This window comes from Mytilus edulis, chromosome 3 (assembly GCF_963676685.1).
Source record: "Mytilus edulis chromosome 3, xbMytEdul2.2, whole genome shotgun sequence".
NCBI lineage: Eukaryota > Metazoa > Mollusca > Bivalvia > Mytilida > Mytilidae > Mytilus > Mytilus edulis.
Genome location: NC_092346.1, coordinates 76,917,646 through 76,942,726, shown reverse-complemented (window position 1 = coordinate 76,942,726; position 25,081 = coordinate 76,917,646). Strand labels below are relative to the sequence as shown.

General features: G+C 31.9%; 1 protein-coding gene across 5 annotated transcripts in view; it reads right to left on the bottom strand.

Moving 5' to 3' along the window:
* LOC139517452 (choline-phosphate cytidylyltransferase B-like) overlaps window positions 1-24,860 on the bottom strand; it is a 28,999-nt gene extending 4,139 nt beyond the window's left edge. Inside the window, exons 1-8 of one of the 5 annotated variants that reach the window (XM_071308492.1) lie at window positions 24,730-24,843; window positions 17,433-17,543; window positions 15,202-15,227; window positions 4,625-4,733; window positions 3,594-3,710; window positions 2,209-2,360; window positions 1,945-2,027; window positions 188-326 (exon numbers count right to left, since the gene is read on the bottom strand). In XM_071308492.1, the coding sequence (XP_071164593.1) occupies window positions 188-326; window positions 1,945-2,027; window positions 2,209-2,360; window positions 3,594-3,710; window positions 4,625-4,733; window positions 15,202-15,227; window positions 17,433-17,535 (729 nt within the window). In that variant the 5' untranslated portion in view covers window positions 17,536-17,543; window positions 24,730-24,843. The other 4 variants (XM_071308494.1, XM_071308497.1, XM_071308496.1 and 1 more) reach the window with 4 other exon arrangements.
* Between the last annotated feature and the right edge of the window lie 221 nt (window positions 24,861-25,081).

Genomic DNA, 25,081 nt, shown 5'->3' with positions numbered 1-25,081 from the left:
ATCCTGTTTATAATTATTTTCTATTGATTTCCCCAAAATCATTTTTTTTAAATATCAAATATTTATTAATCGATAGTCCTGGTCCTGCATCTTTTAACCACAGCATGTTAGTAAATGTGTTGTTCGGTCACTTGTTGAACATTTTTCTGGTAGAATTCTTGGATTACTTAATTTTATAAATATTTACCCTCATATAGCTAACATTGAGCTCTTTAGCACTATATCCTCTACTAAGATTTCTCCTGACATAAACATCATAATCTTTAATTATTCTGGCTATGATATCTGTTGTTGATATCCCTTCCGTTCTCTCTGTAGGCAAAAACCTGAAAACAATTTAAAACAAATTTAGTAAGATTTTAATTACATAAAGTAGTACCAAACACCTTGACCAGAATTAATTTGGCAGGTTAAATTTTCATAATATTTTGACAAAAATATTTACTTTGAAACTTTGACAAAAATATGAAAATTTCAAAAAACTTGAACCACACACTTTATCAGAAAAATATATTGGATATATAGCAGTTTGACAAACACTAATTTGATCATTGAAAAGCTTAATATTTCATTAAAACAACAGAACATGATTATAATGGTTAGAGTTATCTCCCTGTAGTGTTATGTACAAAGCATTCACATTCTTTTGAAATAGCGAATCATAAATCATATGATTCCTTAATGAGGAATTATAGTATTATACAGATGATTTTTTCTATACATTGTATAGTAAAGAAGAACATTTATTGTTCAACTCTCACTATAATTTGAATTTGCAACCTCTTGCCGCCATTTTATCATACTTCAAGTTAAACTTGGCACAGCAAACAAATGCTTTGAAGTTGTGATAACAGTGCAATTCATTACTTTTGAAAATTTCTATAAAACTTTGGAACCAAAATGCACTCAAATAGTATATATGCAAGATGGGTGCCACATGTGGAGCAGGATCTGCATATCTTTCAAGAGTACTTAAGATCAACCCCAGTTTTTGGTTTGATTAAATGTTGCTCATTCTTTAGTTCTGTATGTTGTTTTAAATATACTGTTGTTTGTCTTTTTCTTTTTTATAGAGTTAACAGGTAAGTATCTTTCGCTTCTCCTTTTCAAGAAGTCATAATCATTTGAACTAAAATATAGCCATAATTCACCCTTAAGGAGGTTTGCTACTCAGCTTCAAAATAACGAGTTTTTCATAACACTAGTATTAATAAATAGGGGATTAATAAAGGAACCAAAAAAGCAGAAAAAATATATAGGTCAATGTGCTTGTTTTCGAGATGTTAGCCATTGAAATTTTGACAAGTTTAAGTTCTCAAAAGCTTTTAAAAAATAACGAAGATTTTAGACTTTTACAGATGGCTTATAATTATACAAGTAAAAGATTTATGAAAAGAAAAATGGGGGTCATTGAGCAAAATTTGTTAAGGCATTCAAATGGATAAAACCAGAGGATTCCAAAAATCTGACAAAACTCACAAAACATGACAAGCGAACATCCTTAAACCAAAATACCTGATTGTAGGTTAAGTTAATTCCCTTTGTATCCAGTGTATAACATGGAACTAAAGCAATCTGACTCAATGAAGTATGAAATGTTGGTTAGAATGAACTACTTTTAATGTGTAGCTCCAATAGTCTCCTATATTAATCTATAAACAAAATAATCTTTTAACAATAATTTCTAAACTTTTGAATGAATACTTAGTCCAAGGAAGAAGAAATTTAGACAAGATTTAAGTTTATATCATACTTTCATTGACCAACTTATCAAGTCACAGGGGATTTAGAGCTTTTCATATAATTTGGTTGCTTGGTAACTGTTGATAGCTGTATAACGTCTATATGTCTAATTTTAGTTTAATTTGTGCTGTTCAGTTGCTGTCTCCTAGACATTGTTTCTCCTTCTTTTTTTTTAATTCATTAAATGTATATGAAACTTACATCCCTCTTTCTTTAATAATAGCATACACATCATCTGAACCTATGGCTCCATATGGAATTTCATCATGGGCAACAAAGTCTATCTGTAAAATAGGTACAAAAATTTCACATTACTTTATCACATATAACAATATCCATCTCTTCTACTATCTGAAAGCTTTTTACAAATAGTTTAAAAAGATGCCTCTATATTAGCATCCCTATGTCTCACATTGAACAATACATACTGAAGACAATATAGAATCCTAAGTGTACATATCACACCTTGTGGTAATCTAAGAACTCATCAGTAAGAGTCCATGGAGCGTCTGTAACTAACTCATCCACGTAACGGCAATGTCTTATTGCTTCATATCTTTCTTTTTCATCCATTACGGTTCTTCCCTTCATCTTTTGAGTCAATTCACCATTACACACTGTAAATGTAGATATAAATTGTTTACTAATTGTCCATATATTCTTAAACTTTTTTTTAAATTTAATTATCTGTATTTAATTCCAACTTTATTTCTTTATGGCATTTCAAATCTATTGGTGGAGGAAACTCATAGACTAAAAAAATGCCAAAATGTGTGATACATTTGAAGATAATAGCAGTTAAATTTTTGCTGACTGAAGTGTTTATGTTGTCATTTTTCATTATTGAAGTGTTCTTGTTGATATTTCCATTATTGAAGAGTATTTGTTGACACATATTTCAAGTGTTCTTGTTGTGAAATTTCATTATTAAAGTATTCTTGCAGGCAAATATAAGTGTTCTTATTAAAATTTGTCATATTGAAGAAATCTCATTGATATTTTTCTAAGGTATTCTTGTTGAAATTCATTAATGGTAAATCTAAAATGTTCGCTTGTCTCCTTTTTCCTATTCTTGTTGCAGATTTTGTTCATACATTGTTAGGTTTTTCAATATATGAAGTGGCAGAGTGGCCACGAGTGTGTGAGCTTATGAGGTCAATCTGCCACCGCCAAACCAGACTTAAAAATAAATATTTGCTGCTTCTTTGTCTAGCAAAGAAGTAAGAGTGAAAATTGGTCAACTTTGTCTTAGATTACAGTAATAGTTCTGAGTATAGTGATATGTCTTCCTCCACACTGTTAACTTGTGAGCCACCATATTAGAAACTGATCATTTATTCAATCAATTGTTATCATATGCATATGTGAAATGTTTTTGAATTTACTCTGAAGAGTCCAATTTTCAGACTTAATGTTAAATTGTTGATGTTTATCCTTTTTTTTAAAGGTTCGTTAATGTTGTTTTATAATCTAATCTTTACTATGGATGGATTTTTTTGTGTTGTTGCTCTCTTATTGACATTTTATATACCATTTATCTCCCTTGATTTATATAGATAAAAACATGGATTTCATTCATTAATTTTATTATGCTCTATCTTGTGCTGATCTTTAATATGATTTTGAATTGAAAATTCTAAACAAGGGTCCCAATTTGGCCCTAAAATAGTGAACTGACAGTTTAAGCTTGTATCAGACTATTCATTATTTTGTAGATTATTACCTTACTTAAGCAACCTATCAATCTATCAATCAATCTAATTTCTAATGTGTATGTGCTTCACTTTTTCACTTTTTTATTGTTGGCATATTGTGTCATTTCTGTTACTGAAAGTGTAATTATGTCTTACCACCAACTATAAGATAAGAATTAGGTATAGCTATTTTTGTCTGCATTAGTTGTCTAGCATGACCAGAATGGAACATATCATAGATGCCATCTGCGTAGATTCTTACTCGTCTGGGAGCTAAAAAATAATAAAAGATTTATTGTTTTATACTTTAAGCCTGATAAGGTTTTTGATTTTTTGGTTTTATTTGTATAACACCTAGCTCAGAAATTTTTAAACCCTGATAGTCTATCTGCATAATCAAGGGAAATAACTGTTCTAGAAACAAATATGTAACAGTTCCTGGCATAACTGTACACATTTATAGGAGGTAATGAGAATGACTTTAACTATAATGGAAAGCTGCAATGGTGATCTAAATGAAGAATGTGACTGACCTTAAAATTACTTCATCAAGAGAATGTTTAAAAGTGACCAGCTGAACATTACAGATCCAGGTGGAAAAGTTTGGTTGATTATATAGGAAATCACTGAAGCATGACTGGAGCCCCCTATGAAAAGTTCTGGATCCCCCCCCCCCCCCCCCCCTATGAAAAGTTCTGGATCCACCACTGTATTTTATCATATTCTTAACAAGTTCAAACTGTAATGCATATGTTTGTTTTAAGACTACTGTGGATTCCTTTATTTTCGTGAATTGCTGAAAACTTGCATTTTCGTGGATATTTGATTTCATGGTTTCGCCAATCTCTGTATACAGAGCCTTTTGAAAATATGTAATTCGTTGAACATTTGAATTCGTGGTTCACCTGTTCCCATGAAACCCACGAAAATTGGTATCCAATGAATCCACAGTAACAGATTTTCTTGTTTGGTGAACTTAAAATTCTGGGACAAAAGTTTTGTCACAAAACCCAATTTGCATATATATATATCTTTCACATCATAATAACCTTATGTTTATGTATAATTAAATGCAACTTCTTATCAAACTAATCCAAACCCAAATTTTAACCTGGTGCAGGACAAGCAAACAAAATGAGTGTAGGCATAAAATAGTACATTGAGATGATAAAATTTTATAAAATTACCTTTGCCTGCCTTAGCATCATCCAAACTAATTTTGATTGAGTAATCGATCTGATCTCTTTCTTTTTGGGCGTCTTCATCTGCACTCCTGGGGGCTGGTCCGCAGACTTGCTGTAAAATAGATAAAAGAAAAATATTTCATTGGAAAACATTATAAAACTCAATTTCAACATTTAATTTTTCATACATACTTAGTCTAGTACTTTAAGGAGGTAGACCTAGGTTAAGGGAAATAACTCTTAAAATCATCAATACGTTTGTGTCAACCATTTTCAAAAATATATTCTAAGCTTCCAGGTTACATAGATTATTTTCAATCTGTTTCAGGTAAATGCTTAAATTACATTGATGAACTTGACTTTTACAAACGCTTAACTGATTTAAAGAGTTATCTCCCTGAACCAAGGTCTGCCCCCTTAATGTCCACTAGTATAGTCTTATTTCACCTCCAGTTTTCTCTCATAGTTTACTTATACATTGACCTGACCTTTATTTTTTTTGTCTCCTAGCATACTAATTGACTGACCTACCGGTAACTTATTATATTATTAATTCGTATATTTTAACAAATTTGATTCGTTTAGGGATAGTTACATGTCATACCATATTTTCGAAGGTAGAGAGAAAATGATGGAGAGCAAAAAGCATATTGCACGGTTATTTTTAGAATATCTAAAAACCGGAATACTTGTGATGAGTTTCGGATATTGTTCAACGTTTTGAAACAAATGATATCTGTGATCGATTATTTGATGACGAAAATCTTCTCATACATAAGATGCCAAAGAAACAAACTAGAGGCTCTAAAGAGCCTGTGTCGCTCACCTTGGTCTATGTAAATACTTAACAAAGGACACAGATGGATTCAAGACAAAATTGTGGTTTGGTGATGGTGATGTGTTTGTAGATCTTACTTTACTGAACATTCTTGCTGCTTACAATTATCTCTATCTATAATGAACTTGACCCAGTAGTTACAGTGGAAAATGTAAGTAAAATTTTACAAATTTTGTGAAAATTGTTTAAAAAAATGACTATATAAAGGGCAATAACTCCTTAGGGGTCAATTGACCATTTTGGTCATGTTGACTTCTTTTTAGGTCTTACTTTGCTGTACATTATTGCTGTTTACAGTTTATCTCTATCTATAATAATATTCAAGATAATAACCAAAAACAGCAAAATTTCCTTAAAATTACCAATTCAGGGGCAGCAACCCAACAACAGGTTGTCTGATTCATTTGAAAATTTCAGGGCAGATAGATCTTGACGCGATAATTTTTTTTACCCATGTCAGATTTGCTCTAAATGCTTTGGTTTTTGAGTTATAAGCCAAAAACTGCATTTTACCCCTATGTTCTATTTTTAGGTGTGGCGGCCATCTTGGTTAGTTGGCTGGGTCACCGGACACATTTTTTAAACTAGATACCCCAATGATGATTGTGGCCAAGTCTGGATTAATTTGGCCCAGTAGTTTCAGAGGAGAAGATTTTTGTAAAAGATTACTAAGATTTACGAAAAATGGTTAAAAATTGACTATAAAGGGCAATAACTCCTAAATTGGTCAACTGACCATTTTGGTCATGTTGACTTATTTGTAAATCTTACTTTGCTGAACATTATTGCTGTTTACAGTTTATCTCTATCTATAATAATATTCAAGATAATAACCAAAAACAGTAAAATTTCCTTAAAATTACCAATTCAGGGACAGCAACCCAACAACAGGTTGTCCGATTCATCTGAAAATTTCAGGGCAGATAGATTTTGACCTGATGAACAATTTTACCCATGTCAGATTTGCTCTAAATGCTTTGGTTTTTGAGTTATAAGCCAAAAACTGCATTTTACCGCCATGTTCCATTTTTAGCCATGGCGGCCATCTTGGTTGGTTGACCGGGTCACCGGACACATTTTTAAAACTATATACCCCAATGATGATTGTGGCCATGTTTGGATTAATTTGGCCCAGTAGTTTCAGAGGAGAAGATTTTTCTAAAAGATGACTAAGATTTACGAAAAATGGTTAAAAATTGACTATAAAGGGCAATAACTCCTAAAGGGGTCAATTGACCATTTCGGTCATGCTGACTTATTTGTAAATCTTACTTTGCTGAACATTATTGCTGTTTACAGTTTATCTTTATCTATAATAATATTCAAGATAATAACCAAAAATAGCAAAATTTCCTTAAAATTACATATTCAGGGGGAGCAACCCAACAACGGGTTGTCTGATTCATCTGAAAATTTCAGGGCAGATAGATCTTGACCTGATAAACAATTTTATCCTATGTCAGATTTGCTCTAAATGCTTTGGTTTTTGAGTTATAAGCCAAAAACTGCATTTTACCCCTATGTTCTATTTTTAGCCATGGCGGCCATCTTGGTTGGTAGGCGGGGTCACGCCACACATTTTTTAAACTAGATACCCCAATGATGATTGTGGCCAAGTTTGGTTTAATTTGGCCCAGCAGTTTCAGAGGAGAAGATTTTTGTAAAAGTTAACGACGACGGACGACGGACGACGACGGACGACGACGACGCCAGACGCCGGACGCAAAGTGATGGGAAAAGCTCACTTGGCCCTTCGGGCCAGGTGAGCTAAAAAAGGTAAATGAAATAACAGGAAATATGATATCTATAAAATTCCAACAAAATCAAATGACGATTTTGATACAAATATGGTCGGAAATTAATAATATAACAAATATAGCCTTTGTATGAGGTCAATACAGGATATATCGACCCAAAGCAGTATATCAACCTTGGACTTCGTCCTCAGTCAATATACTTCTTTCAGGTCAATATATAAATAGAGAATAATACATGGCAAAATCCGTATCATATGTCGTATCATCCCAAGACATCAATATCAGCCCAAGGGTCTTTAGGCCCGAGGGATGATATTGGTCGAGGGTGATACGGCATATGATACGGATTTTGCCATGTATTATTCATTTTATCATATATTTCAACAGAAGAGTATTACATTATATGAACTGTTTTCTGATCCATAGCACTAGGTTACCTTCAGTTTTACTTTTGTCTTGTTTCAAAGGCCTTAAAAGAACTGCTCAATTACTTATCCGAAGCACCTGGGTTACCTTACAATTTGCGTACTGTTATTTTAAAAATATTTTGTTTATTTTTGTTTATTTTTGTATTTATTTGTGTGTTATGTATTTTTTATAGTTGCATTTAGTGTGCAAAAAAATATGAAAACGTTTGTGACGTCACATACAATATGAAATCTTGATGTTTGTGACGTCACATACCAAACAATGATGTTATTCAAAAAATTGACCTATTTTGAGGAAAAATTTTCTTAAGCAAAAAAAAGAAAGACTTTTTGCAAAAAAAAAAAAGTAGGGGTGTGATAAAGGGTATGCGATAAAGGGTATGTGATAAAGGGTGTGCATCAAAGTTGCGCGATATGGATCAAACAGCAGGCTATTTATCAAATATGCAAAACTACTGTATTTACTACTAAACATATGAGAAATAGAATATTACATGGTAAAATCCGTATCGCATGCTGTATCACCACGATAAACCAATATCAGTCCCGAGGCCGGAATTTCCTGTCATAGGAAAAAAATGAGTTCCCATTCAACTAAATTTGATATTTTTCAAAAAGTTATTACACAATGCAAATTTTTACGATTTTGATTTGGTTAGAATAGATAGCAAACTTTTTAAGATGTATTTTTCTTGGTGTTCACCTCGTTAGAAAATTAAAATGATCATGAATATTATCATCGCCAAATAAACATGCAATAAAACTTTAAACATTTCTACATCGTTTGATATTTATTTGATAAATATTATTTTTTGTTGAAATAGTAGGACATATCGTAAGTGGATGCATTTTAATATGTGGTCTTAAAAGTATATTGAGAATGTAATAAGGTTATAGGGGACATTACGATGTGGATATTAAGAAAATAAGGAAGTCTAAAAAAAAAAAGTCAGCTGGAAAAATACAGCAAAATCATAATGTTATTTTTTAAATTATGTTATAATTTCGGACAATTTAAAAAAAAATGGATATCACATGATTCTGATTCAATTAAAATATATGATTAACAGAATAATACATGGCAAAATCCATATCGCATGCTGTATCACCACTCAACCAATATCAGCCCTCGGGACCTTCAGGACTGATATTGGTTTCTCGTGGTGATACAGCATGCGATACGTATTTTTCCATGTATTATTCTATATGTATCAACCTCATACAAAGGCTATATTTGTATAATATCTCTGTCTCATAGTTTACCGATACATTGACCTGACCTTTATCTTTTTTTGTGTCTCCTAGCATACTTATTGACTGACCTACCGGTAACTTATTATATCTTTGTCTCATAGCATACTCATACATTGACCCAACTCATCTCTTTATTTGTCTCATAATTTACTGAAACATTGACCTAGACTATCTGTTTTGTCTCAAATAGCCCTAGATATCTAACTATTGAATATATTCATACAGTAATCTATAAGCACAAGGGCCATAACTTTGGAATTGTCAATAAACCAGGATGCCCCATTGATATGTGCATCTAATGAAGCATGTAGGAGGAGTTGTGTACAAAACGGGCAAACTAAATAATATAAAATTTTCATATAGCTCAGGCAAATTCTTCAATTGTCAATGGAAAAATACATCTTCTGTACTGCAAAGTTGACAAATGAAAAATCCTAAATAATCTGTTATTGTACAAATTCAGGACTCAAATTTGAGTTCTGAACGATGCACAGATGAATTCCTTTAAACCTCCCATTTTTTTGTACATGTAGTGGAATGTGGGGGAGAGAAGGGGGTTTAATCACAAGACTTGAATTTTAGTAAAGTGCTTTTTTACAATGGACATTGGCCTGCACTCAAGATAAATAAGAACAGTAATGGGTCAATGTATTAGTGCACTATATGTGACGAAAAAAAGATAAAACAAGTCCATGGTCCACTTTATTTTACTACTACATTTGTACTTGTAATAATATCACCACAACAAAGGTAGTTGACCTAGTTATCTTTCCTGCTTCCCTGATTTATCTTATATTATGTAACTCAACAGATTTGTCTTATTTACATGTATAAAGGAAGGAATTTTGGATTTCTGAAAATTAATCAACTCTTTGCTGGAGTTAATTCTTTAGTTGATGTATCTGATAAATAGTCTACACTAAACAAAAGAATACAATCATTTATCAAATCTTTTAAATGACTCAAGTTAGACATGTAAGTCTAAAAACATGATTTTGTAATGCTTCATTCTTTAAGACAAATAGGTCCTCATAGTACATCCTTTACCACAAATAAAACAAATTTGCTTTTGAGAGATATATTTAAAATTACAATTAAATTCATAAAGGCAGCAACTATTGGTAGGCATTTTTTTGGGAGACCTATATAATTAGATAGGACTTTTGTTCTTCTTATTCCTGTCAAGGGGCCGCAATCAAAAGTCTATTTTTCTGTCACTGTGTTGTGCATGAAGTACAAAATAATGATTCAAATAAATAAAGCTATGTGATATTTAAAATACTATATACAGGTTCTTTTTTAAAAACAGTGATTTTTGACTATTTTGTATGCCAAGCTTTGAAGCATTCCAGATTCAGGCTGTGGTAGCCCAAAAATGGTAAGGCATTCCATTCCAGAAAGGATTCTGGAAAGAAAAATTACCTGTTCCTTATGTCAGTCCTACAAAGGGACAGGATAAATAATATGACTAAGCTATACACACACCAAGCAGACCCAGATGATATATAGATATTGATTATAACCTTTTAAAAATAGCTTAAACAAAAATTATCTATATGCAAAACACTTATTTATCATCACTTTTGACAAAAAACAAAATATAAAACACAAAAATACACAAAAAAAGCTTAAAAAAATAAAATTTTAACTGACCTGGTTATTATTCATTTCAAACACTGGTTTTTGTTTGGATGTCATATTAAAACTGAAAACTCTATCCTCCACAGATAACTCCATTATCAATTGTATATACAGAAATGATCATGGTTCAACCATTGTGAATCATACTCACCCCTTATCAGATAACTTACTTTTTGCCACCCAAGGGTACAATTGGTCAAGTACATGTATGATAATTGATGATCACTTTCCTAACATGTGGATCAGTTAACTTACATTTATTATTGACTAAAATATGGAAACATATGGTAAGGACAAATACCTATAAAATTACACATGTACTATAATTCAATATTTATCTGACATGTGGTGTAGGAAAAAAATCAGTTTTTTGTTAAAGATCATGTATTCGACCAACACTTTGACAAGTTATTTAGGTTGCATACAGCAAATACAATCAAATTTTGGTGGAACTGTTTCGGGTTAGCTATTTAATACAACTGAATTTACATTCTTTTTCAAGTTTTTAACTTCTACTGCCGGTTCAATAGTAAATACTATATAGTTTAAAACTAGTGGTGAAATTCAATTTTTTAAATCCTAAACAACTTAATGCTTATTTCATCCACACTAATAGAGGCACAATAAATGTAAAATATAAGATTTTATATATGAAACTAAGCATCATGTTTAACAAAGACAGTTAACAATGTGCGGGACCTGACTCAAAGTTTATGAGTCAACTTTTTTCTCACTTAATTGAATTCGTTGTCCATTTCCTGCTCAATATATTAAAAAAATTGATATGCTAGGAAAATGAAAAGATTTTTTTTTTAATTAGAAGGCAAAATACGTTTTTCTACAACAGTTTAGACTAAAGGTAAAATCTGGCACAAGACAATGAGTTACTTTTGCCTGTTTTCTTTAACCATCAATGAACAGAGTTCAGATATATTTTACAGTAAAAATATTGAAAAATAACATTTATCAAATATATGCAAGTTTGAAGTGTTTTGATTTTTTTTTATTAAGTAATGGTATGGACAAAGTTTTTTGCACTGTAAACAGTGGACTAAAATAATCTACAGCTTTTCAAGTTTGATTTTTTCAGAATGAAATTGCTATAATCTTCAATAAGAACATTCAATGCAAGGTATGCATTCACTGGCTTCTTTAATACAAAAAAGAAGATGCGGTATGATTGCTAATGAGACAACTCTCCACATATGACCAAATGTCACAGAAATTAACAATTAAAATAAGGTCATCATACAGCCTTCAACAATAAGCAAAGTCCATACAGCCTAACAAATAAATTTACCAACATTTTTCAATACAAAAAGGGGAAATAAATGAAAACAAGAATGTGTCCCAAGTACATGGATGCCGCATTCGCACTATCATTTTCAGTGTTCAGTGGACCGTGAAAATGTGATAAAATCTCTAATTTGGCATTAAAATTAGAAAGATCATATTATAGGGAACATGTTTATTAAGTTTCAAGTTGATCGGACTTCAACTTCATCAAAAACTACCTCGACCAAAAACTTTAACCAAGACTTTAACCTGAAATGGGACGAAAGGATGGACGGACGAATGAACAGACGGACAGACAGATGCACAGACCAGAAACATAATGCCAATAAATGTCTTAATTGAGAATTTCTTTACTGATATTCTTCTAATAATAAAGTTTTCATGAGGAAAAATCACTGAAAAAATAAATATTTAGTGGGTTCCATTTAAAAGTTACTTTCGCCACTTTGAATAATTGAAGCTTGTTTCTTGAAAATACAGTTGAACACTCTGGATACAGTTTGATTGATTGATTGCACTAAATTATGTAGGTAATGCCCTGCAGCAAATATCTCAAGCATAGATAGTTCAACAAACCTGTTTTTGATATAACATTTTGAAAAATTGAATAAAGGACACAACAGACACAATAGCAATGTCTGCAGGCTACCATTGGAAAGTAGAGACAGTTACTCCTTTTATCTAATTCCTGTTCCACTTCTTTTTAAACTTTCTGTAGATTTCAAGATTAAAGGTGGTACCTAACACTACAGGGAGATAACTCTTTAAAATCAGCTAAATGTTTTAATTACGTTGTGTTGTTAAGGGAATACATGTATTAAGCTTCTCAATGATCAAAATTATTGTTTGTCAAAATGCTATATAACCAGTGTAATTTTTCTGATAAAACGGTTGGTTCAAATTATTTGAAATATTTATACCTTTGTCAAATGGTCAAAGTAAATACCTTGTCAAAATTTTATGAAAATTAAAAGTGCCAAATTAATTTTAGTGAAGGTGTTGGGTACCACCTTAAACACCATGGAACTGATGGGAAGGGTGTGTTGCCTGCCCTCTTCATATAATATAAGCAGAAATGTCAATATTTTGGTAAGGGAAACTCAAAAAGCACCAATAAGCATGCCCACTACTTCATACCTTAGAAAGAATATGTGCAAGTTTGATTGAATTCTGTGCATAGGGAGTTATGCATTAACAAAGCTTGACATGAACTATGATTACAATGCAAGACAACATAAGTGATACTCCTGTCACAACAGCTTTTCTGTGTGGTAATAGAGTAATAAAACGTTACTCTTATCTTGTAATCATCACAAAAGTAGACTACACAAAGTCCCATTTATAACTCCTTAAAATTTTGTCATATATTAAAAATGGTGGACAGGTAAAAAATTGGTCAAGAAAAGTCCTACTAAGTATAGAGCCTTTCATGCAAATTGTTGTTGATATGTTACAATAGGCCAAAAACAGTACAAGTCCCATAACTCCAGAAAATTTGTTCAATGAAAATGGATAAATAAATGGTCAACTGAAAATGATTACAAAAACATCAACTAAGGCCAACTAAAATTAATTAGTAGATTTTCATCCAAATTTTTGAAAAAAATGGGGCGGGTGGGAGGATTTTATTTTTTTAATTTTATTTCATATGAAACCCTCGTCACGAGTTCTTCATACCGCGGAGTATATGCTAGTGGAAAACAAGTTGTATAATGTATATACATGCTGTATAAGGAATCCTACACTATTTTTTAAACTCTTAAATAAAAATCCCCGATTGGCAACCACTGTTATTCATGTAACTGCCGCTTTAGAAACCTATTTATAGTATACATCAAAAAGAAGAAAAATGCTCTCTTCAGTTGGACCAAATTTATTTTGCTTTCTAAGCAATGGTTTGTAGTCCCCATAAAATCAATAAAATGTATTGGTACAATTGTATGCAACACAAGTATTATGAGTACAGAATAAAATTTAAACTCAGTGTTGAAAGTAATTATGATGTAAAACATGAACTTAACTATAAAGTAGTTGTTGTTTAATGACTTAATTGAGGGTATTGGGACAGTTACAGAGGGTGTTTGCTGTTTGTCAACAAAAACAACAGCCATGGGTAAATAAAAGGGCTTGTTATAATTAAAATGCGTGTTTATCGACTTTTTTTTTCTCTCAATATACGGTCATAAATCAAACAAGTTCGTGTTTGTGGCAATTTCTTTAATCCAGTCATGTTTTTTGTACCAATTTGTTCTACAATTCTTGCGCTTTGGATATCATTAAGTCCAAATTTCCTGACATAAAGTCATTGTATAAATAAAGTAAAAAAACACGGTTTTCGATTCACCGTTTGTGACTACCGCAATTTGCGTTCAAGGACAAGGCGCTTTACTCGTAACTCGAATATTTCATGCCCATCTCGTTATCAATCTCTATTCTCAGTAGATGATGTTGTCATCATAGAGCAGCAGAATATGTCGACTTAATCATTTTCGTTAGATTACTCGAAGAAATACAAAAACCAAATTTGAAACAGGAAGTTTTGAATGAAACGAAACTATCGATGGTTCCCGTTAACGGACATGAACAAAATCCGGAAATTGTATTTTTGTTAAATAAAAAGAATCGGGCGGGACGATTTCAGAGGGGCGGGCGGGGATGAAAATCTAGCAATTAATTTTAATTGGCCTAAGTATGAAAAACTTTCAGACATACAGTCTCAAAAAGTAACCACCAAAGGGTGTAAAAATTTTAGTAAAATAATCCAAAAATTTTAAAATCCTTTAGACCTTTTAAAAATGGAACAAATCTTAACAGGCCAGGTTGCACATATTGTTCCTTAAACAATGGAGAAAAGTCTATTATGAACATTGAAGTACATGTATATGGAAATATGAAATGTAAATTGAAAATGAATAATTCTCAAATTTTGAAAACTGTTAAAACATTCTTCTGTGAAATTTTCACAAACTGGGTTGAAACTGTAGGAGGTACCAGTAATTAAAAACAACACAAAAAGGTATATTCTTATGTAAGTTTTACAGAAAAATAAATTAGTCCCCATGTATAGAAAAAAAAGTGAAAAAATTATCTATTTCGCCCAGCAGATACACCTGTCATCACCATACTGTTAAAGTATAACTTGTGCAACCAGGACAAATATTGTCAACTTAAAATTGTGTTATTGTATGGTCAACTACATAAACTAACAAATATTCTCACTAGGTATGAAATATATGGTATCAAGAGAGTATAACATAGATGTCATTACTCTAAAAGTGAAATAAATATTCAAAATAAGCAATAAAAAAAAAATCCAAAGTGATTTATAACTTTTTAGAATGTAAATAAAGAAAAGAATATACTTACGGGGAAAGATGATGACATAGATAAATCTATTAAAAGCAGATGATTTCTATGTGAATATCTTGCTGAAAGCCCTGTTCACTTTCTATTTTGAAAAACAAATAATTTTCTAATACAGACCAGAATCCAAGGGTATTTATTTGATACTTAACTGGTTAGTTTGTCACTTTATTTTTTACATAAGATATTTCAATCTTCAATGTAATTTCTCACATACACCTATTAAGTGAATTCTCTATGTCATTGGTTGCTACATTTGCAAAGTGTTCAATCAAGTTACTAAGTCTCTACAATGTGTACTTTAAGAAGTATTAGTAAGGTAATTTGTTACCCCATTCTTTTACAGTTTTAGTCATATTTAAAAAAAAAAAAAATGAACAGATATGTTTACACATTATTTGATCTCATATACAGTTAAATTACTGCACTAAGTGCTACAACTATAAACACATACATACAGTAAGTTTAGCTTTAATCTTATATAATATCACAATCTAACTTTTTTTTTTAACTTTTCATCTGCATGGTATACGATACATGTTTTTGATTAAGCAAAATATTAACAAGCATTGTGGCAATTATTAAAAGTAATAAATGGGTACTGATATCAGCGAAAATGGGCAAAAAGTAGATATGAACTAACTAACAACAGGAAATGTTTGTTTGATAATTAAGTTATTAACATCACAAATTTAACTTTTTGAATACCATGAAGGGTTCTTTTACCAATTCTCTATCTTCCAAAGTGACTTATTTCAATTCCCTTTATGCACTTCAAGTGACCTATTAAACCAGTTTTAAAAAGATGCTCCCATATTGAGCCTTAACTGTTTCATCTGAGTGTATAATTCAGAGTGATGGACAGACAGACAGACGGACAGAGCAGGAACACACAGAACAACTTAAAAGGATACTTGTGATAATTCATGAGCTTTTTATTATTTATGTTGCTTTTGGATGCTCTGGTCTAGCATGTTTTATTTCATTCTAAATTTGTTGCTTATTTTATTGCATGCTATATGTATGTGAGATTCGACTTTGTATAACAGGTTATTTTATATGTCAAATTAGACTGTGTTTATGTTATTTATATGTTTTTATATTTGGTCAAAAGCTCCTTAGAGCTTGTGTTGTATATTTTTACTTATGCTGAATCTAAATAAAGTTTTCTTATCTTATCATATGAAGTCTTGTTTGAATTTAATTCACCTAGTGGTTTTGGAGGAAAATAGATCCATGGAGACACAAGACAGACTACTGACCCCAAATCATGGCAAATGTGAAATGAATGCAAAATCTGACAGCTTAAAACACTTGCACTTTGTGCCAGCTGAGCATAAAAGAAAATTATGATCTATTTAAAGTATGATGGGATATACATATAACAAGAATGTGTCCATACATGTAGTACACAGATGCCCCACTTCCACTATCATTTTCTATGTTAAACAGTTTAGTGGACCATGAAATTGGGGTAAAAACTCTAATTTGGCATTAAAATTAGAAAGATCATATCATAGGGAACATGTATACAAAGTTTCAAATTGATTGGAATTCAACTTCATCCTAAACTACCTTGACCAAAAACTTTAACCTGAAACTTGCACTATCATTTTCTATGTTCAGTGGACCATGAAACTGGGGTCAAAACTCTTATTTGGCATTAACAATGAAAAGATCATACCATAGGGAACATGTATACTAAGTTTCAAGTTGATTGGACTTCAACTTCTTCGAAAACTATCTTAACCAAAAACTTTAACCTGAAACTTCCACTATCATTTTCTATGTTCAGTGGATCATGAAATTGGGATCAAAACTTTAATTTGGCATTAAAATTAGAAAGATCATATCATAGGGAACATGTGTACTAAGTTTCAAGTTGATTAGACTTCAACTTCATCAAAAACTACTTTCAAAGAAAAAAATTGACCAAAAACTTTAACTTGAAGCAGGATGAACTGACGGATGGATGAAAAAGACGAACGAACAAACAGACGGACGGATGCACAGACCAGAAAACATAATTCCCCTCTACTATCGTAGGTTGGGCATAAAATTATATATTTTTTTCCTTTCCTGATTTTGTATATTAATTTTTCTTGTTAAAGATGATATACAACTGCTCATTTGTTTTTTTCAGATTTTGACAGAACTGCCTTTTGTATGTTTTTAGTCCTGCTAAGTTTGTTTAGATTTATACTCAGTCATTATTGATTTATTCAATAGTATACCTACAGGTCTATCAAAGTCTTTAGATGATTTAGGACTGGTGGTTGGCGAAGGACAGTCTGACTTTATCTCTCCATTTTTATTTCTTTTCCTTGCACTGGACATATTGGAAGCTAATAATAGGAAAAAAAATACAATAAAATCTTTCCACAATATTTCAACAAATGCAAGAATAATAATTGCGATTTAAAATACCTGTTCTTTTACGACCCATGATCAATTTGTGTTTCAGATTAAGGTCAACCCAAAAGTCTATGTCTACTACTTAATGTTATCAGAAATCCAATCATATATCATTTAATGGTCAGCTGTACTAAAATTTTATCATCAATTTATCAATGAAACAATACAATCCACACTGTTGATTAAAGTCTAGTGGTTGGAGAATGCACTCTCAGGTCACTTAATCTAACTGTTATATTTGCAGTTGGATGTTAAGTTATCAACAATAAATCATAATCAAACTAACAGTAAATTTTGTTGGTCTCTTAATTTCTATTGCCTCCTGGAAATGTATACATTCAAAACCATCATTTCTACTTATAATGCAAATCAAGAATTGTATTTAAAATCCATTTTACATACAGTCATAGGACAAAAGTGAGTTCCCACTAAAAAAATGTCCTATCATTTCAACTAAAATCAATATTTAAAAAAAAAATATTGCCAAGTAAATCTATGAGTGATTTTTTTGAAACAGAAACCATAATATGCAGAAATGTGGTATAATTTCAGAGAGATCCATACACTTAAACACAATTTATTGTCTGAAAACTAGAAAAATGCCTTTTTGGGCCTCTTTTTGGCCCATAATTCCTAAACTGTTATAAACCATAACCCCCAAAATCATACCCAACCTTCCTTTAGTGGTTATAAACCTTGTGTTCAAATTTTATTTATTTCTATTGACTTATACTAAAGTTATTATCCAGAAAACCATGTGTCTTTGGACGACGCTGTAGTTGATGATGCCGCCTAAGTGATACTAATATATGACCAAATTTTTTTTAATTTTTGCAGTCGTATAAAAATCATAATTGCACAACACTACCCACACAACAGAGTAGGTTTATATGTTCCTGAAGGATCATCTAACAATGAATAACAATGACTCCATTGTTGAAAAAGATTGATACTAAAGATAGTGTGATTGCCTAATTTGCGTACTTCCCGTTAGTAATAGACTTCTGTCACAACTCAATTCATTTATCATCTTTATCAATTTTCAACAGAATTAGAGAAAACTTTTTCAAGTTTGAGAAATAATAATAGATTCTTTAATATAGATCTCTGATTTTACTATGCTCAACATTCAACAAAGAGATGGTGAGTTACCAGAAATCTGACTTTTAAAATAACAATGAATAATTACAAACAAAACAAGAGTGCACACCCTGAAATGTCTCGCCTTCTTTACTAATCATTCATACTATGTTGTATAGTTGCAGGGCTCACACTACTTCAGAATTATAGGGAGAAGTGACTTCTCTTTTTGAAACTGATAGGGAGAAGTGGTGAGATTTGAAAGAGAAGTGCTCATTCGCGCAGTGTGCTACAATGTTTGGATTTTACAATAGTATAAAGGGCCATATGTAAATAATGTTCTTTTTATGTTGTTCAATTCATATGAGTAAAAAATTACAATTAAAGTAACATTTGAAACTTAAGGTTCTTGTGAGAAGCTACCAACTAGATATCTAGCACTAAAAAAAAAAATATTTTAAAAAATGTAAAGAAATTATAATATATCAATTACAATTTAATTAAAAATTATCTTGTGTATGAAATTCAGTGTTTCTCATAAAAAAATATAAAAGTTATTAAGCTGGGCCATAATATATTGATATTAGTATTCTCAGAGTTAAGCAACTTTAATCAATAGTTTGAAACAATCCATAAAAAAATATAGGGAATTATATACACCAATCAATTAGATGTAACCAAAAGTCTCTTAATGCGTGTGGAATGCGTAATTTTCCCCTTTTGGATCAATATTCTTCTGTCAGCTGTTCCATCCGTGCGTCCGTAGTAATTATTGTAAAAGTACGGATTTCGGTCATAGCTGGTCCGGTTCAGATCCGTAGTTTAGAAATCGGTCAATGGCGGACGAATGCAAGAAAATTTACAAAAATAAACGATGTTTGACAAGTTATTTGGAAAGGAACATGACGGTTTTAATGCAATAAATGGATTAAACATTTACTGGAGGCAACTTTTGTCACATTTAAATGAAGTAACAAACTTATTTTGCCGCCGAAATTTAGGTTGATGTACGTTTTCGAGTAACAAGCATCGAAACTTGCGGAAATGCACGAAGTGATAAAAAGTTGTATTTTTATCAAATAACCTGCTACACACTGCGAAGACAATGCTTCAACCTCTTTTCTAAAGATAATGAATCGTTTATGTCTGAATTTCTTTAATTATCAGTAAAAAATTGATGTTTCATCAACTTGGTAAAAATTGAAAATGTCCGATGACGGAAGCGACTGAAAGCGACTATCGTCAAGAACAGGGCGACTTGATTTCGCTTTTGGGGGTCGGGGAAAGCGAAGTGACGGTCGGGAAGGCGACTTCTTCGCCCAAGTCGCCTGGTAGCGTGAGCCCTGTAGTTGACCTATTGCTTATAGTTTCTAAGAAACAGACTTAAAAAACACCCTAAACATTGACCAATGAACCATGAAATTGAGGTCAAGGTCAGATGAACCATGTCAGGCAGATCTATATGCTCAGCTTCCATACAACAAATATAGTTGACCTATTGCTTATAATTCACGAAAAACAGACCAAAACACAAAAACTTAACACTGAACAATGAACCGTGAAAATGAGGTCAAGGTCAAATAAAACCTGGGAGACTGACATGTACATCATAAACTATTTCCATACACCTAATATAGTTGACCTATTGCATATAGTATTGTAAAAAAAGACAAAACTCAAAAACTTTAATTTTAACCACTGAACCATGAAATGAGGTCAAGGTCAGATGACACCTACCAGTTGGACATGTACACCTTACAAATTACAATACTTCCATAAACCAAATATACTAGATCTATTGCTTATAGTATCTGAGATATGGTTTTGACCACCAAAACTAAACCTTTTTCACTGATCCATGAAATGAGGTTAAGGTCAAGTGAAAATTGTCTGACAAGCATGAGGACCTTACAAGGTATAAAGCACATACCAAATACAGTTTTTCTATTACTCATAATAAGAGAGAAATTAACATTACAATAAATCTTTACTTATTTTTCAAGTATTCATTGAACCATGAAAATGAAACGGAAACTTCATAACATGAGGCATCTATATACAAAGTATTAAGCATCCAGGTCTTCCACCTTCTAAAATATAATGCTTTTAAGAAGTTAGCTAACGCCACCGTTGCTGCCATGGTCACTATCCCTATGTCAAGTATCTGCGACAAAAGTCACAGGCTTGACAAAAAACATAGGTTTATAAGAATAAAAAAATAAATGGTCAAATTTAACAAATATAACAGTAACAATATGCTGTTTATATTTAATATTTCTCCTAATATAAAACCCACAGTAATATTGTTTTTTATCATTAATCTTTCTATGAACAATTGCCAAAGTTGTTATTAAGGAATGTCTGAATTGTCTAAAAAAAAAATTGCAAACTTTAACTTCCACATCTACTGCCAATCTAATTTTCCCAAACCTCTGCAACTTTTATAAAATTATTTATCATTTTACTATGGGGCTGGATTGACTTGGGGTTGTATTGACTTTGACCAAAACAACTTGTGATGCAAGATAAACCATATGGTCAGATTGGTTCTGAGCAGGAACAACCTGATATCAATAATAATATTTATGAACTTAAAAGTTATATAAAACTTCAAATTGTAACCAGATGCTCTGCAGGGCGCAGCTTTATACGACCGCAGAGATCGAACCCTGAACAGTTGGGGCAAGTATGGAGACAACATTCAAGCTTGATACAGCCCTGAATTTGGATTGTGATTAAATAGTTGACACAGCAAATGTTTCTGACACAGAAAGAATGTGGTCTAATGAACTTGAAATTATTTTTTTTGCTTTAGAGCAATACACTTTGCTGTTGAATATAAATCCCCTCAAAAAAAATATTTGAAGAAATTTTTTTTTTAATTTCTGAACTCTGAAATGAGAAAAATTTTACCCCCCCCCCCTTTTTTTTCACCTCCCTCAATCCCTTATTCCAAAAATAATCTTCATTCAAATTTCTAATTAAGTTGGCAACAATAACTACTCATTTAAATATATCATAGGGTATTAAAATATAAAATAACTAACAGTCATGGTTAAAATTAATATTAATTAACAGTAACTTCCAAAAATAGATTTACAGCTACACATCTCAAGACATTACATCCCAGCTCCTTTGTTCTAACAGGGGTGATCTGAGCCGGATCACCCCAACCAGATCAACCCAGTTTAAGTTTCTTTGTTATGTATGCTTTCCTTTGTTCTGTAACATTTTGGCGGGAATGTCAAATCCAGTATAAAACTTATAATTAATTATACGGAGAAGACTATCTATCAAAATTCACGTAGAAAAAATCCATGCTGGGATTCGAACTCAAGACCTTTAGCATATCAAGCCACGACACATACCACTTCACCAGGACGACTGGATACAAACTATCAGAAATTTAACATACTTAAAGGAAGCAAGATATTTTATAACTGGGGCGAGTTGGCAGACCTTTACTCAGTGGGGTTTAAACCCTTTTCGTTAAATAAATTAGTTGTCAGACTGATTGTTCAGTTTTATTTTACACTTTTATAAAGTTGGGCGAGTCGGTTACAAGAGTGGGGCGATTTTTTTCATAAAGTGGCGATATAGTGTGGGCCGATTGGCCAGTGGGGCGAGTTGACATTGTTTGATATCTACTCATCGTGTTAGGGGGTCATAATGGGTATGCATCATATAGTAATATATAAAGTATATTATAATGGTTGTGTGGCGTTCTAAACTAGATTTTATGAATTGCAAATGGTTTTTCGTCTCATCTAAAACAGCTGGGATGTAAAATAGTTATCCCGTTCGGACTTGGTGTGTCAGTGTAAGATCACCCTCTGGCCTCCGGCCATCGGGATGATCTTACACTGACACACTGCGTCCTTATGGGATAACTATTAAATAATCAATTCCTTTAACAATAATTTTCAAGCAGTGTAAGGGAGGTAATCAAGTAATCAAACCTATATAACAGTATTCTTTAAATTTTAATTTTAATTGGATTACCTCCCTTACACTGCTTTTAAGTTGTCTAAATTGTCCTTTAACCAGAAAAACCCTTGTCCCCCCCTTTTTTGCCCCTACATTGTAATTGCTTAATGATTTGATCCATTACCCCCTATAACCATCCCTTTGCAGTATGGAAACTCGTGATATAATTTCAGAGAGATTTATACACTTAAACACAAGTTATTGACTGTAAACTACAAAAATGCTTATTTGGGCCACTTTTTTGGCCCCTCTCGAATTGAAACCCCCCTTGAAGCAAGAACCCAAAAATTCAATTCCAGCCTTTCCTTTGTAGTAAGAAACCTTGTAGTATAATTTCAGAGAGATCCGTACACTTAAACACAAGTTATTGTCTGTAAACTAGAAAAATGCTTCTATTTGGCCAATTTTTTGCCCCTTATTCCTAAATGTTCAGGGATATTAACCCCAAACTGACATCCCTTCATTATATGGAACCTTGTGGTACAATGTCAGAGAGATCTATACAGTTAAACATAAGTTATTGTCCCCAAACTTCAAAAATGCTTGTTTTGGCCCCTTTTTGACCCTTAATTCCTAAACTGTTTGCCCCATAACCCTTAAAATGAATCCTAACCTTCTACTTAATGGTATGAACATTGTGGTACAATTTCAGAGTAATTGAAATACTTATACACATCTTATTGTCCTGAAACTAGATAAATGTATGTTTTGGGTCCCTTTGGGCCCTTAATTCCTGAACCAAAGGGATCATAACCCCCAAAATCAATCCCAAGCTTCTTTATGTGGTAATAAACATTGTGTTAAAATTTTATTGAATTCTATTAACTTATTCTAAAGTTATTATCCGGAAACCATCCGTCTTCGGACGATGCTGACACCGACGATGTGATTCCAATATATGACTGCAAAATTTTCGCGGTTGTATAAAAATGCAATTTGTTAATTTTTAAATTATTTTCTTGTCATAATTTTGAAAACAAGCATTAAATTTCTCTTTAATGATTGATTCTGGCTGTATCTGTATAATACTGGAAATGAACTCAAAATACTGAGTAAAACTTATACAGGAAGTGTGTGTGTGCGCCACTGATGAGCACCACTGATGTGCGATATAACTGCCTTTAAACTTTCCACAGTTTTACAGTTCACGGCAGTATTTGGTAGTAAGTTCCAATCAATGATAGTTTGTGGAAAAAATTAATGTTTATAAATGTCAGTATTTGCTGATAAAAGTTTTATTTGTTTGACGTTAGAAGTTCTGGATGGTCTAGTATTAAATTCCATGTGATGTTCCGTAGGGATGGCTACCAGGTCATTCACTATTTTGTACAGTAGTACCAGTCATTGTTCTAGTCTTCTTTCCACAAGAGGTTTCCATCCAAGGTCCTTCATCATGGAGGTAACACTACTAGTACGTCTATAGTCTTTAAAAACAAATCTACCTGCTCTTCTTTGTACAATGTATGATCCTATGCGGTTAATGTCTTTTTGTTTTGAATATTTTTAATTCAAAGACAAAAGTAACCAATCAATCTGTTAATTGCTATAAAAATAAATTGCTGTTTATTAAATTAGAATCCTTAAATTGTTATAAAAATGTTATTGATTGTGATACAATAAACAGGTTCCTTTGCAATTATTTTGTAGCCCCCCCCTTCTTTGTTAAAAAAATTTGGTTGATAATATAGGGAATCACTAAAGCATGACTGGAGTGGGACCCCTCTTAGGCAGTCAATGGGCCCCCAGGCCCAGTATTAAAAATGTCTTGATCCGCCACTGAACTATTCATTCATGAATGGGTTCAATAAATTAAATAACGTTGAAATTACAAGAAACTCGTTACATAATGACTTTGATGATTTATAATCAGTATTTAAAAAGCTATTTATAATATATAACATATGGACTTTGACTATGACTAGACTATCATCAATGTACGTTTTCACAGTTTAACTTTAGCCGAGCTCAATATTAGGTTTTTAAATACCTGCATTTTGAACAAACACGCTAATCTTTCAAATGAATTGAAACAGTTTGAATATTCAGTACCTTTACGGGTTGTCTTTTTACAATGACGCAACAATATCTATAATAAAATACGACTTGTCTTGAAAATCATCTGTTTACTTTTTCGTCTGTGCATTTGTGTTCCACGTCATCAATTTTGCTGATTATAAAAATATAAACCGTAGACGGAGACAGTCCTGAATATACGGACAGAAAGTCGCAGGTTATTTTTCTTTGAATAAAATTTTATTTTATCTTTCCTTGAACTATTATATATAAAACAACTTTGGAAACAAAATATATTTAAAAAAATCCATTTATATAATCGAATGATTGTTAAAATAAACTGACACTGTGTCAAAGTGACTTGGTATCATGGTGCCGCAAGAAATAT